The sequence below is a fragment of the Manduca sexta genome, chromosome 9 (assembly GCF_014839805.1).
Source record: "Manduca sexta isolate Smith_Timp_Sample1 chromosome 9, JHU_Msex_v1.0, whole genome shotgun sequence".
Classification (NCBI taxonomy): domain Eukaryota; kingdom Metazoa; phylum Arthropoda; class Insecta; order Lepidoptera; family Sphingidae; genus Manduca; species Manduca sexta.
Window position 1 is genome coordinate 817,238 of NC_051123.1, and position 14,734 is coordinate 831,971.

The 14,734-nt window shown below is 39.6% G+C and overlaps 1 protein-coding gene across 1 annotated transcript; it reads left to right on the forward strand.

Moving 5' to 3' along the window:
• Window positions 1–2,065: 2,065 nt before the first annotated feature.
• LOC115455664 (trypsin 5G1) lies at window positions 2,066–14,588 on the forward strand. Its single transcript, XM_030184322.2, has 8 exons — window positions 2,066–2,177; window positions 4,157–4,208; window positions 5,024–5,180; window positions 5,893–6,059; window positions 12,327–12,434; window positions 12,977–13,125; window positions 13,615–13,723; window positions 14,388–14,588. The coding sequence occupies exons 1-8, from the start codon at window positions 2,127–2,129 to the stop codon at window positions 14,522–14,524; spliced, it is 930 nt and encodes a 309-aa protein (XP_030040182.2). The 5' UTR covers window positions 2,066–2,126; the 3' UTR covers window positions 14,525–14,588.
• The last annotated feature ends 146 nt before the right edge of the window (window positions 14,589–14,734 follow it).

A 14,734-nucleotide genomic window follows, 5' to 3' on the forward strand; every position in this document is an offset into this window, starting at 1 on the left:
TCTGAAGTAATTTTTCAGTAATAAATGCACTCGCCTAATACATGTTTTGCTGACTGGTGTAAATTATTTGTGATATGTAGTACCTAATACGATTGCCGTATGTACTTAGATGTACAAAATATAATGTTGACTATATTTTCACACTGTTGTTTTATTTTAACTTAAATATTTGAATGAATTGCTGAATATCGGCCACGGCGGACAATCTCATTGGAGATCAGCCAGCTATGCAGGAGATATTATAGTGCACAAATTTGCGCAATACACAAGCACTCTCTGTTCCTTCACTCTCATAGTCCGGTGAGACGACAATCCGACATGACCGGAGAGAGATCAGGCACAGGACCAACGGCTTTACGTGCTTTCCGAGGCACGGGGGTATCACACCAACTTCCAGACTCCGAGCTGCGACTGTCATTTTAATGATGGAAAATTATTTTTGACCCGATCCGCGATTCGAACCCAGGACCTCAGCGCAATAGTAATACTTACTCGAACTGCGTACCCAATACAACTATGCCTTAAATATCTACTACATAACCAAACAGATTTTATTAATGGCATGCAAATCGGATCACGGACTTCCAATCGTCCAAATCAATTACGAGTAATAATCATCAATCATGAGTTTATGATTAGATTATCACATATGGTAGACGCGCACGTGCGATTAAATAAACGCTGATCCTGTAATGAGAATATATTCTTTGACTGATATTAGCTTGTTGGAAGAAAGAAATACATTTCAACATATTGACTTTTCAATAGATAAAAAAACTTCCAAAGAGAGCAAAATATAAGTTCCGAAGTGGTTGCTTTACAGTTCATGTTATTTGTCATGGAAGTTATAGTCCAATAGTTTTTAATTACGAAAAAAAATCTGATTATTTGTTTGTATGTAAATGACAAAGCCATGATAAGTAAATACTCGATAAATATAGACACAACATATAATAAGTAACAAATACTAATACGATGAGTACTAAATGTGTGGAAGAAACGGTTTTTTATCATCGGAAACCATCTAGCATCGGAATGTTTGCCGGCAAACATTTTGATGCTAAATGGGTTAATAAATAAGACTTATTAAAAACTATCAAGTGGTATGAATTGACTAATGGACGCTAGAAAACCAACATTTTAAATAAATGTAACTTTTTACCAAAAATTACCTTTTTGTAGGAATAATTTTAAGACATCGTATTTTAGATTTTTTTATTGAATGTGTTCAGCAATGACAAGAGAAAACACTTTTTTCTAGGTGCTGATAAATCTGAAGTTATACGCAGGCAACGCAACGAGCACAAGGCAGCTAATTATATTTAACGCGTGTCATTCTTCCCTTATTCATAACTCTTTAATCAAAACTAGATAACTTATCGAATTGTAACAATTTATCATTCTATATATTATTAAATCGTGCAAATTTTTCTGCCTAAAACTAATTTAAAGATCCAAAAAATAATAGTATTTTTTTTTTATTTCATTGAATTATTTAGAGACGAAATATCTAAAGTTACTATGATTGCTAGATATAAGTCATAAGCTCCCTATAGTGCCCATGTATACGGGCGGACATTGTCGCAGCCATCGCTACACAGTTCGATGTGTATACCTCTTAACTGCAATTATACATTGAGGCCTAAAAGATCCCTATATTAATCCTAATCTAGAACTTCATGAGATGGCTAAATATTCGCTATACATAGCGTAACTAAGACAAACTCAACAAACATATCTAAGTAAAATATAGAAGCTTTTTCAATTAGCTTTGTTCACTTTACTTGAGTTTTTTACCAAAACTGAAGATCCGACACTCCTTGGATAATCAACAGACCAGAGGGTCTGCAAAAATATTGTCAAGTTTTATCTAGAAAAGTTTATGTCGAATTTTGTAACATATCACCAAGTGTAACTAGGTATAGGTATATAACAACAGCAATTGTATAGGCCGGATAGGTAAAACCCAAACACAACAGCAAAAAAAAGGCTAAAAGTTGTGAAATAAGATTAAAACCCTCATTAATTATTATAATCTCTAATTATATCCCAGATTGGGTTATCTATACATAAAGTTAGATTTATTTGATTAATTAATTTGTTCAGTTTCGCTGTTAGTGCGCAGAATGGCGGTCGCGTACATCATTGGCCTTTTGGCCTTTGTGGCTTTTGCCCAGGTAATATATATTTTTAACTTTTAAAACATAAATATAGCAATAATACGTTCGAAAATTCAGCGCGTTCTTGTAATGCCGTGCTGTAAGTTGCAAGATGACCTGAAACACAACGCGCGGCATGTATTGTAAAACAATGCAGCGTAAATTTTGCATGCGTGCTTGCGAATACATATTGAGAAACAGGACGGTTCAAATTTTGCCAAGCCTGATTACGTAATATCAAATTCATCAGTTAGCTCTTTGTTTTCTAACAAAGATTCTCATTCTCATCATTCCCCTTTAACCTCCAATTTTAATTCCAACCCCATAATGCTCATGATAGCAAACAATTTCTTACCCATAACTCTACATCTTGTTCTAAATAACACCCTTAAATATAATTAAAATTAAGAAAAAGGATTTGTTCATAGGTATTGGTCTATAATTTATCTATACTTATAATAAATCTGTAGAGAGGTCAATTCTGTACATGAAATATATTTCCAAAATAACTATCAGGGGGTGATTAGGGATCGATACTGATGCCAAAAATGCAATTAGTAAAATTTTTGTCTGTCTGTCTGTATAACCGTTATAGAAACAAAAACTACTCGACGGATTTTAACGAAACTTGGTACAATTATTTTTCATACTCCTGAGCTGGTTATAGTATACTTTTCATCACGCTACAATTAATAGGAGCAGAGCAGTGAAGGGAAATGTTGGGAAAACGGGAGAAGTTACTCCATTTTTTAAACTTCCGTCGCATATGCAACCTTAATGGTTAAAGCTACACAGAAATCATGTATGACGGAAATGTTCTCCTTAAAATTATATAAAAAATATCCCACGACAGCATATGTCTATCTTTTATGGTTGACTCACAATAACACGTGTAACTCCCGATAGCTTAGCAGTTCGAAACTTTCTCATTATATTTGTCTACTCTTACGTTTATAACACTCTCAGTCATCCCTAATTAAAAAAGTTAACATTATTAAATATTCCATAAAAAAAGAATCATAGAAATCGGTATAGAAACACCAAAGTTATACATGAAATACGCGAATAATAAGCCATCACGCGTGAATACTGAATCATGCTATATGCTTCCTTCGATTTCACCAGGATCCCATCATCAGACCCTGACCGGACAATCGGACCACCTGCATACCACCATACATTAAAAAAACATCCCGACAAATTGAGCACCTCCTCCATTTTTGAAGTCCGAAATCCACGCGGGCGAAGCTGCGGGCGGAAGCTAGTATAATATAATCTTTTAAATATTCAAAGGAATATTCAACTTACATAAGGATTGATATAGGAGACTTAAATGCATTCCAGTATTACTTATATATTAGTCTATGATGCAATTATCGTGAACATCATTCATACATTATTTTGATCGAATATCGAAAAACAAGCAAGGAACAACGCCACATCACTTAAGAGTCATATTTAAAGTTCAGCCGTTGTAAACACAATGACCGGCCGGCAAAACTTCGAAAGACCTTCAGGGAACATAAAGATCTCGATGACTCACAATTTTTCGGGTTTTAATAAATATAGCAAAATAGAAACGTATCATGAGAGGATATCGACGGGCAGGCAAGGAATTGATAAAACCAAGACAAATCTTGATAAAATGCTTGCATAAGTGCCTGTACCATATTGAAGTAGGATATGGGCAGATATACAGAGCATCAAACAGTTCGAAATTATAGCCTAGTAAAATAAAACTCGCCATCTTATAACATATGGGACCAATTTCTTCTGTAACAACGTTAACTTTAAAACTATCCATCAAAGCAGGTTTTATTTTCCTTGTCAGGTTACACTGAATTCTCTTCTTCTAAATACGTTACTTGATGCACAGTTGCGTAACGCATTGTGACGTCATCAAAAGATTGCATATCAATAATGCGTTAATCTTTATTAATATGTATTTTATAAGATAATAAGGGGATTAGAAGTTAAAATATCGTTCTCATTTGCAGGCAGAGCCGCTCGGCAGATCTGGAAGTCATGCTTTCATCGAGGATTTACGAGGTAGACATTATTCAAGCTTAAATTCTGAGCCCCTTATTCATAGACGTTTTTTAACTAAGGACGGAGCATTGCTGTGATAACAAGTCTGTTTCTTAGCTTTGTTTATCTGACAGCTTGCTGTTTGTTCAGCTTTATTTATCTGATAACCAACTAGATTCAAGTTGTATCTCAATATTAGCCAATCACAACGGCCCTATGTCTACGCACTGCGAAGGCTGCCATGCCGTTAGCACTGAGAAACTGACTTGAAATCACAGAAATGCTCCGTCCTTAGATAAATAACGTCTATGAATAAGGGGGTGACAGTATACAAGATATTTAATTGCTTCAATACCTGGCCTTCTTAATACGAAGATTTAAAATCAGGATCGAAAATCATGTTTTATTTGCTAGCAAGTACCTAGTTATTCCTCGTCTGTGGCAGCGACGCTGTATTATGTACCTTGTATTACAATCTGGTCGCGTAAATACGTCTTATGTCAAAACACAAGTATTCTTGTCCAGGGTCTCACACATGCTATTTGATCTTCCGTGTATACATTTACTTGAAGCTGCTTATGTCAAGTATTATACTAAGATACCGATCAAAGTAAACATATAGAGCTACATGATCGTAACGTAGGTTAAGCTCCATATTCTTCTTCTTAATTGTTCCCCAATTATTGAGAATCGTGACTCCTTCTGCGTTTCGAAAGCAGTTTCCAGTTGATACGATCCGTCGATTAAGGGCGGAGCTGATGGGGATCTCCAGGTGCTTATACATGGATTTAATAAAAATATGTACATAACGTATTTCAACCTCAAATGATTCCCAGGTCCCTCGCGTATCGTTGCGGGCTGGCCAGCTGTCACCGAGCAGATCCCCTACCAGATCAGCTTGAGGATGGTGAATGGTTCCGGCTCAGTCAGCTCTTGCGGAGGCTCCGTCATCCACCATCACTGGGTGCTCACCGCCGCGCATTGCGTTGCTAAGTAAGTTTTAGAAGCTTTGAGAAAGGAAAGTTTAGGCATACAATAATGTTCGACAGATATTAACATAGCAAGGAAACATTTAAATTATTTAGGCAAAGAGTCGTCAATTATAATTAGTCACTTACTACATAAATTTTAATTGAACGTCCGTCTTAAAACCTTGAAGTTTTTTTTTTGTTATGATTACTAAAAGATCATAAAGTTTGTCTGAAGGTAAGCTTCATTACTGGTGATAACAACAACACTCTTTAGCACACAAATTATCAAATTACAACATAGCATTGGACATTAAAAATTACCTTTGCTATAAAATATTGTCTCATAGCATTAGCTACTAAAAGTAACTAATGGAAATAGAAATGGTTCCGAAAGAGAACCCGACGCATCACGCAACATACAGCTACATACATGAATGTGGCATGCAAATCATTCTAATGATTATTAAATTCTACAAAAATTCTACGTAAAGAGAAGCCGGTAGGCATCTGGTTATATAGACCCTTCGCCTCTCTTAGCTATGTTATGCTGTCTTCAAAGAACAAAACAACGCTCTTTAAATAAATAGAGAAAGATGCAAATAGATATGAAAGCACCTACACCGTTTAGAAAGAAAGAAAGAAAAATAATTTATCTGTCACAGACTGACATGCATAAGTACTACAACCGCATAGGTACCGTTTCGGGACGAGTCTTAAAACATTTCATTCCACAGCCGTTTCACCTTCGTCATTCGCTTCGGCGTGACTAACTTGACCCGCCCCGACCTCATCGTGGAGACCACTCGCAAGTACATCCACCCTGGGTACATCGAAATCATCGCTGGAGTCCAGACCGACGACATCGCCCTGTTGGGAGTAGACCAGTACATTCCTTACACTCGTAAGTATTGAATTGATTGTATAGTCTAAAAGCCTTTAAAACTATGCTATGAGGGGCATACACTCATATACATACAACAAGAGAAACACTCAGGGAACACTTAACTTCGCACACAACACACGGTCCGCTCGGAAGGTAAAACGGACGCCGACTAACACCGAGTGGCGCGTACGACCAACACCGTCGCCGCGCGGGACACACACACGTGTACGAGCGGGACGGCACTACGCGTCACTCGGCAAAACGCGCGGGAAACGGCCGCGAGTTGTCCGGTCTGGCAACATCGCCATCCGGTTTACTATATGCTCCCCCTCTAGTTCAGGAGAACGTCCTCGTTCCTGGACTAGGCCCTTTGCTTTAGAAGCGGGGCGTCCACGCTTCTTTTTTGGGAGAACGGGATTAGGAAGGGATGAGCGGTCGTCTTTACTCCTATAGATAAAAAGATCCTGGTTATGGTACTTACCGAGGATTTCATTGGGCTGGTCCACACGAGACAACGTATAAGTTGTCGGACTATCCCTATTCAAAATTTGATATGGTCCGTCACGCCTTGGCGCAAATTTAGCTGTCACGTTCTTCGGCGCGTTGCTAAGCACATGGGATTTAAGGAGTACCAAATCACCTACTTGAAAAGATTCTGCAGGGCGGCGAGATTGATCAGCATACTTTTTCGTCTTATCCTGTTGTATTTCAACACGTTCACGGATAGCCGAAAGGGAGTTAACGAATTTCCTAAGATAAGGAGTTATTTGTGGGACAAAATTTCCTTTGTCCAGGATGGCCCGAATGTCATGTGTAACTTCTGTGGGAGATCTCATTTCTCTGGCAAAGGTCAAGTATGCTGGTGACTTACCTGTAGTTCGACATTTGGAACTATTCAGGGCGAAGCGGACTAGTGGCAGCTTCTTCGGCCAAGATGTGTGATCTTCTTCCACCAAATATGCTAACATTGCCTTAAGATCTCGGTTTTTGCGTTCTGCGGGGTTCGACTGGGGGTGGTAAAGAGGAACAAAGTTTTGCTTTACACCCAGAACGGACATACATTGTTGCATGACTGCAGAGACAAATTGCACACCATTATCAGATATAATTCGACGAGGCAAACCAAACCGTAAGAAGTACTCTTCTATTAGGACACGGGCACACGCCTCTGCTGTGGCATCTTGAAGAGAGAATAATTCTACCCAGCGTGTGGCTGTGTCTTCAATAAGAAGAACCCAACGCTCCCCCTGGCTTCCTTCTGGTAAAGGGCCAAAAAGGTCTATAGCGAGCACCTCATTCCTTTGATTCATCACCGGAGTTTGTAAAAGGCCAGGTGGCTTGGCATTTGATGCCTTATAGCGTTGGCAGTGAATGCAGGCTGTTACATAATCAGCTATTATTCTTCGCATTCCTGTAAAATAATATAATTGCGCTACCTTTTGGTACGTTCGATCGATTCCAGGGTGGCCTGCTAACGGAGAGTCGTGCAGTTCCTTAAGTATATTAATTACTTGATCCGCTGGAATGACGAGTTGGGGACACTCGCTTTCTGAATCCGGGTTATACCTATATAAAACACCTTGATCCATGAGGTATCCGCGTTCACACCATGTCTGTGAAGCGACTTCGTCAGTACCTTCAAGTTCTTTAAAAATTTTCATCAGCTCGGGATCGGCCAGTTGCTCTTGTCTTATTCGGCTTGGCGACTTAGTCGGTAGGTCACATATAGTGGAACAAATACCACACTCGTTGCGAGTCTCACTCGAACAGATTGGTCTGCTGAGAGTGTCTGCAACAACATTGGCTTTTCCCGGTGTATATTCAAACTTGATATCAAAGGACTGGAGTTTTAACGCCCAACGGATCAACCTACCTGTTGGCGATTTTAAAGATAATAGCCAGCGAAGTGGTTGATGATCACTTCCGATGATTACTGGCTGACCGTCGAGATATGCCCGAAAACGCTCGACTGCCCAGACAACGGCGAGCGCTTCCCGTTCTGTAGTCGAGTAGTTGCGCTCAGCATTGTTTAAGAGTCGACTGGCATATTCAATCGGCCTTTCCTGCTTACCTTCTCCCTGTAGCAATACTGCGCCTAAGGCGAAGTTACTTGCGTCTGTCCGCAGAATAAAAGGGCTGTTGAAGTCAGGTTGAACCAGTATCGGTGCTGAAGTGAGCAATCGTTTTAGCTCACTGAAAGCTTGGGATTGCTCCAAACCCCATGTCCATACTTGATTTTTTCTTGTCAAGCGTGTTAAAGGCTCGGACACTTTAGAAAAATTTGGGATAAATTTTCGAAACCATGAGCAAGTTTGCAAAAAGGTTCGTAAATGTTTTAGATTAGAAGGTTCTTTCATGTCTAAAACTGCACTCACCTTTTGTGGATCAGTGGAAATACCATTTTGGGTTATGATGTGGCCAAGGTATTTCACCCTCTCTCTCGCAAAAACACACTTACCGCGATTCACTTGAAGATTAAATTCTTCAAGACGTGCCAACACCAGTTCTAGGTCCTCTAGGTGCTTCTGGAATCCTTCAGAGATTACTAAAATATCGTCTAAGTACGCTAGAATTGTTACATCTTTCAGGGCTGCACAAGAACGAAGTCGGTCAATCAGTCGTTGAAAGGTTGCCGGCGCGTTCTTAAGACCGAACGGCATCTTCTTGAATCGGTAGGTGCCGAGAGGAGATATGAAGGCAGTTTTGTCTTTGTCAGACTCCTTAATACTTACTTGCCAGTAAGAAGACTGAAGGTCTAATGTACTCATATAGCAATTCCTTTTCGTTGACTGTAAGAGCTCATCGATGCGTGGCATCGGGTAAGTGTCAGACTTGGTGACTGCGTTAAGGCGTCTGTAATCTACACAGAATCGAATTGTACCATTCGACTTCGGCACCATCAATGCCGGTGCACACCAAGCTGATTCACATGCTTCGATGACGTCATCATCTAGCATTTTATTTATTTCCTGCTGCATCAACTCCTTCTTCGCTGGTGTAAGCCGGTACGGCGGCACTGCTATAGGTGGATGATTACCTGTATCGATGCGGTGCTCTGCGTATGGAGTTGGACCTCCCCCTGCTTTGAAGACATTCTCGTGACTGACGAGGACTTCAGCGAGCGCTCTACGCTCAGCTGGATGAAGTTGGGATCCTTCATCATCACGAAGAACATTCGCAGTAGAACAGCTTATATGTTTTGCAGTAGGTTCAAAAAGTAGTTTATGTTTAATAGTATTATTATTACTAAAATACCAAATTTCTTTATTAAAATCAATAACAACTCCCGCAGCTGTAATAAAATCAATGCCTAGAAGTGTTTCATTATTATTGGAATCGGGAAAAATCAGGAATGGTATCTTAATGATTTTATGGTCTAAACTCACCGCTAAAGTAGTAGTAAGAACTTCCATGTCCCGCACACAGCCATCAGCAAGCTTGATCTTACGCGTTGAGGGAACAAGGGGTTGACCTTTTCGTAGAAGGAGAGCATACAGCGTGTGACCAGCAATGCAATGTTTCGCGGCGGTGTCTATTAAAGCTGTACCAGTAACACCCAAAATATTAATTTTGAAAATAGGACGAACTTCACGACATGCAACTGGCCTCTCACTACCGTCTTCCAACGTTACAATGTCCCCACTACATATACAATCATTACAATAACCATAATTCTTAAATCTATTAACATTTTTTTTAATCTTAGACAAATTCCGAAAATTATTTATTTTTGAGTTACGTACATATTCATTAGGATCCATACAATTACAAAAATTATTTATTTTTGAGTTACGTACATATTCATTAGGATCCATACAATTACGAAAATTATAAATTTTTGAGTTACGTACATATTCACTCGGATCCATACAATTTACATACTTTGAATTATAGTTTACACCTTGAAGTGATTTTTGTGAGACCCTAGCTGTCGTACTACAATTATTATAAGTACAATGAAAAATATTATTATGACTAGCTCTTAAACTATAATTATCATTATTATTATTAGCAATATGCTTAGACATTCTGTTAGTTGCAATAGCGTTTAAATGTTTATTTGACTGACCACCACCGATTGAACACTTTAGCGAACGTACGTTATTATTCGAATGCGAAAATTCGACACTATAAAAGCTTTCTTTATTTATTTCACTATTATCACACACTTGCGCGGGAATGTTAGTTAAGCTGGACTCACCTCGATTTGCCAACTTACGACATTGGTCTCTCGTATGGTTGTACCGCCGACAGTATGTACACTGCGGACGATACATCTTCGCAGCACTGGATGTACTAGCTGGTGATGTGATGACTGGTGTCGTCGATGTCGCGTCGACCTGCGTGGCTCGGTGCGTCGCAGCGACGGCGGCACTCGGCGGGGCGATCGGGGAGCGCGTAGCAACACGTGTCGGCGGCGCGGGAGCGCGGCCGGCACGTACTTGTGTGATTGTGTTACGGGGGCCTGGCGATGGGGCGTGTGTGGCGTGATCAGAACCACGCTTTTCTTTATTGGAGTCTTCCACGCTTCTCGCCAATTTTAGGAGCTCGTTGAATGACGAGAATTCTTCTCTGCGGAGCCGTTTTTTAATTTTAGGATTCAAAAGGCCGTATGTTATATCTAGTTCGGCATTTTCCGACAAGTCTCCTTTTGGCAATTTTGAAAATAATAATCGTATTTTAGCCACAAACAGATCGGTATTTTCGTCGCGATGCGGATTTTTTAAAAATATCGACGTATATTCTATGTGGCGGGCGGCGGTCTCCGAAGGCGCTGATTAAGTTGTCTTTCGCCTCGGTCCAACTGTTAATTTGGCTCTTGATTCCTTGCCACCAGATTGCGGCGTCCTTACTGAGCAGCATCGACATGCCTTTGATCGTATTAGCGTCCGACACCTTACAGCAGTCGATGTAGCTTTCGATGCTATCTATGAACGTGGTCACTGATTCCGTTGGTGATCCGCTAAACGTGGCCTTACAGCGAGCCAAGGTCGCGTCGTTAGATGTGGATGTTGAACTTCGCATTACGGTCTCCATTATATCGCGAAGGGCTTCGTTTTGTGACCTTTGTAATGCCGACAAAATGGCTGTCACACTATCTTGGCTAAAGGTCCCCTCTGGGGTTGATGTGGCTGCTGCGCCCGCGATATCGGGCACGCGGCGTGAGCGCTGCGGTGTCGGGTCATCGCCGGTACCAGAGGCGATGGGACTACCACAGTCGGAGTTGTGTGTCGAGGGAGGCGCGGTCGGGGCGGCAGCGGTAAACGTGGCCGGAATGGCGACGAACTCGTCCCGACGCTGGCGACTTCGACTTCGTGTATCCATTTTATCGTTGGAGCGCCAAATATGAGGGGCATACACTCATATACATACAACAAGAGAAACACTCAGGGAACACTTAACTTCGCACACAACACACGGTCCGCTCGGAAGGTAAAACGGACGCCGACTAACACCGAGTGGCGCGTACGACCAACACCGTCGCCGCGCGGGACACACACACGTGTACGAGCGGGACGGCACTACGCGTCACTCGGCAAAACGCGCGGGAAGACGGCCGCGAGTTGTCCGGTCTGGCAACATCGCCATCCGGTTTACTATAATGCTCAAATAAATGATTTACTAGTTAAAGTATGAGATAGTTAATGAATGGATTCTGTTGTTCTTTGTTATTTGAGAACTTAACTTTTTTATATATTATATTCGACGATTAAACTGATTACTCAAACATTGTTAAGCAGACCTTAAACCAGTCGTACTAAACCTGCGGCATGGTGAGCCTTTACAAGTGGCCTACCTGACTTGAAAAGTTTTACTAAAAATTAAAATCTTTTCCCGCTATCACTTGCGTTGTATAACCCTATAGGAATAAAATCAAATAATAGTGATTACTGTTTATTTAAATATTAAATTTTAATAACGATTTTAAACACTTAAGTAGGTAAATTATAGTTGTGGTTCAGGACACAACTAATACGTTTTTGTGTTGTAAAAAAAACAATCATTGGGGCCATAGCCAAGATATCTTTCTACAATCGTAACGTTAACTTTGTGGATGGTTATTTCCATATCATATCATGGATTTTTTCCGTTTTCATTCGAATTAACTGTTAACGATCGTACAAAGGCACCTTGGCAACGGCTGCTACTCTAAACTCTAAAGACTCGGAGTAAAAGCATCGTTGTATAAATCTTCCTCGACGTCTAACAATGCTGATGAATTTTTGAAACGAATTCAAATTGATAAACGTAATTAAAAATGTTATCATATATTTCCATTTACAGCCACCATCCAGCCGGTCCGTCTCCAGAACAGAGAGAACAAGAACAAAGAATACGCCGGCTTACAATTGGTCGTCAGCGGCTTCGGACGTACCGATGATCGTTGGAACGGTATAAGAAATCTATATAAATATATACAAATAAATGTGTATATATATATTCCCTATGGACTCAAAACATCTGAAGCAATTTTAATAATTTTTTGGGTAAACTTCAGATTAGACCAGCGGGTTAAATCTAGCAGGAATCTAGCTATAGATTATTTGAGCTTCCCACGTGTTAGTACGGGAGTCGCTACTGCAATCACAAGCACAACCAGCTAATTAATAATTTATATTACTTGTTATTACAATCAACATATTAAAAATGTCAAACTCATATACCGCATTAAAACCTCAAACTGTATTTCAATATTTCCCACACGTAGTGATAAAGTTCAAGATTGACTTCTTATATCATAAGAGTGTAAATCAGGCTTTAATTCTTGGAAATGGCTTTACTCGCATAGAGCCGCGAGAATTTATAATAGGTACCTATTATAATATCTGTGTCAAATTATAACAACCTCCTCATTAAACAGTTCCAATATCAAAATTCTTTAACGAAATCGCGTGTCATTTGTTCGTATTCTCACTTCACATCCCCTTCATCAGGTGGTACCGCCTCCGAGGTCCTCCTGTGGGTGTACCTGCGCGGAATCTCCAACGAGGAGTGCCTCACCTGGTACCCCACCAGCCGAGTCATCCAGGAGCAGACCATCTGTGCCGGCTACTACAATTACACTTCGCAATCATCGTGCCAGGTAAATGCGATAATACAAGTATGATTTATTAAACCCCGCATACAGGAACATGTCTTCGCACTACAAAAACATCTAAAGAATTAATTTATTTCGTTTTTTTTCACGTTGTCTCCAGTTCAGTCTTTAAGAAGTAAATTTCAGAAGGTATCAGCCTAATGGATAAATGCCTTAACCCATGGCGTAGCGTAGCTTCTTGTCGCTAGGGGTTGACCCAAATTTTATTTCCTATTTTTGTGGCTACCTTAGCCAGTGCGAAGGTCCAGACAACAGCAAAAAAAGGGACCTCGATTTCAATTATACATCAAAACATTACGGCACGCGTCGCCCCTTTTTCTTGAGTCGCTCGGGATTTTTGCCCCAATTCCGTCACTACTACACTACCTTAACTTTTATTGGTAAAGGAGGCTCGTTGTTAGCAGTGGTATACTACCTCTATAATTCAGTGCTGGTATTGTCATATCTCTAACTGTGTAACAATTAATTTGCAAGGGTGACAGCGGCGGTCCTCTGACCATCCTGGAGGAAGACGGCCAACCCACCATAGTTGGAGTCGTCAGTTTTGGTCACGTTCGTGGTTGCAACAACGAGATTCCCTCAGGTCAGTATCGTTATTGCTCGAAAATACACAATTAAATCAATAATAGAAGAACATCGATATCTCCCACTAAACGATAAATATTGATCATCGAAAAAAAAACTTTGTAATAGGTATTACTATTTATTCAAGTTTTCAATGTTTTAGCGAAATCTATTGTTATTAATGTAATTTATAAAACTAGCCGTAGTATTGTAATGCTCTTTGTGTGTTATTCTAGAATTTGTCATGGTCAAAGAGTGTTCAACTTTGCATGCTGTGATCATCAGTAATGTCATTTAGCTTTAATAATATGTATCGTCATGTTTTCGATTTTATCAATGTACTCGTACATGACGTTGATGATCTTATAAATAAATTTATCATATGCAAGACAATCATTAAGTATATTATAGAGTATCAATTGATACAATTTTTGTTACATATGGAATTTCAAAAAAACAGAAGTGCATTGTGTTCGTAATGAATTATGTACTTACTCCATAGAAAAATAAATATAACTACATAATATATTCCAATAAATGTAGTGAATTGCCAGGGATGTATTTATAAGTTTCTTAGTTATTTACATTTTATTTTTCCTTTCCCTGACTAAGTTAAGGAAGAATTATTTTTCTTAAAACCAAAATTTGCATCTATATTTTTACCATCGAACCTCTCATTCCAGGCTACGTGCGTCCCGGCCACTACCACGACTGGTTCACAGAGGTCACCGGCATCGACTTCGACTGGAAGAACGAGGACCTGAAACAGGTCTCGCTGGAGTACGACCAGCCTGACCGTGTCATCGTTGTAGACGAATGAGGAACTCTATAGAACGTCTTTCCATGGATTACAATCAAGTTTTTAATAAAAGAGTTTGAATTTAGAATTTTGTTTTTCTAAGTGAAAAGAATTTTGATGTTTAAGACTGATAACTATACATCGGTTTATGCACTATCTAAATGCATATAATGAAATAAAAATAATAAATATAATTCTATATTTATTTAGATTTTCTAACAAACATGTGAA

Excerpts from the sequence above, each read along its gene's own strand:
- LOC115455664 (XM_030184322.2), top strand. The coding sequence starts at position 2,127 with ATGGCGGTCGCGTACATCATTGGCCTTTTGGCCTTTGTGGCTTTTGCC. Across the intron at positions 6,060-12,326 it reads CCAGTACATTCCTTACACTC|CCACCATCCAGCCGGTCCGT; the intron begins GTAAGTATTGAA and ends TTCCATTTACAG. Across the intron at positions 12,435-12,976 it reads TACCGATGATCGTTGGAACG|GTGGTACCGCCTCCGAGGTC; the intron begins GTATAAGAAATC and ends CCCCTTCATCAG.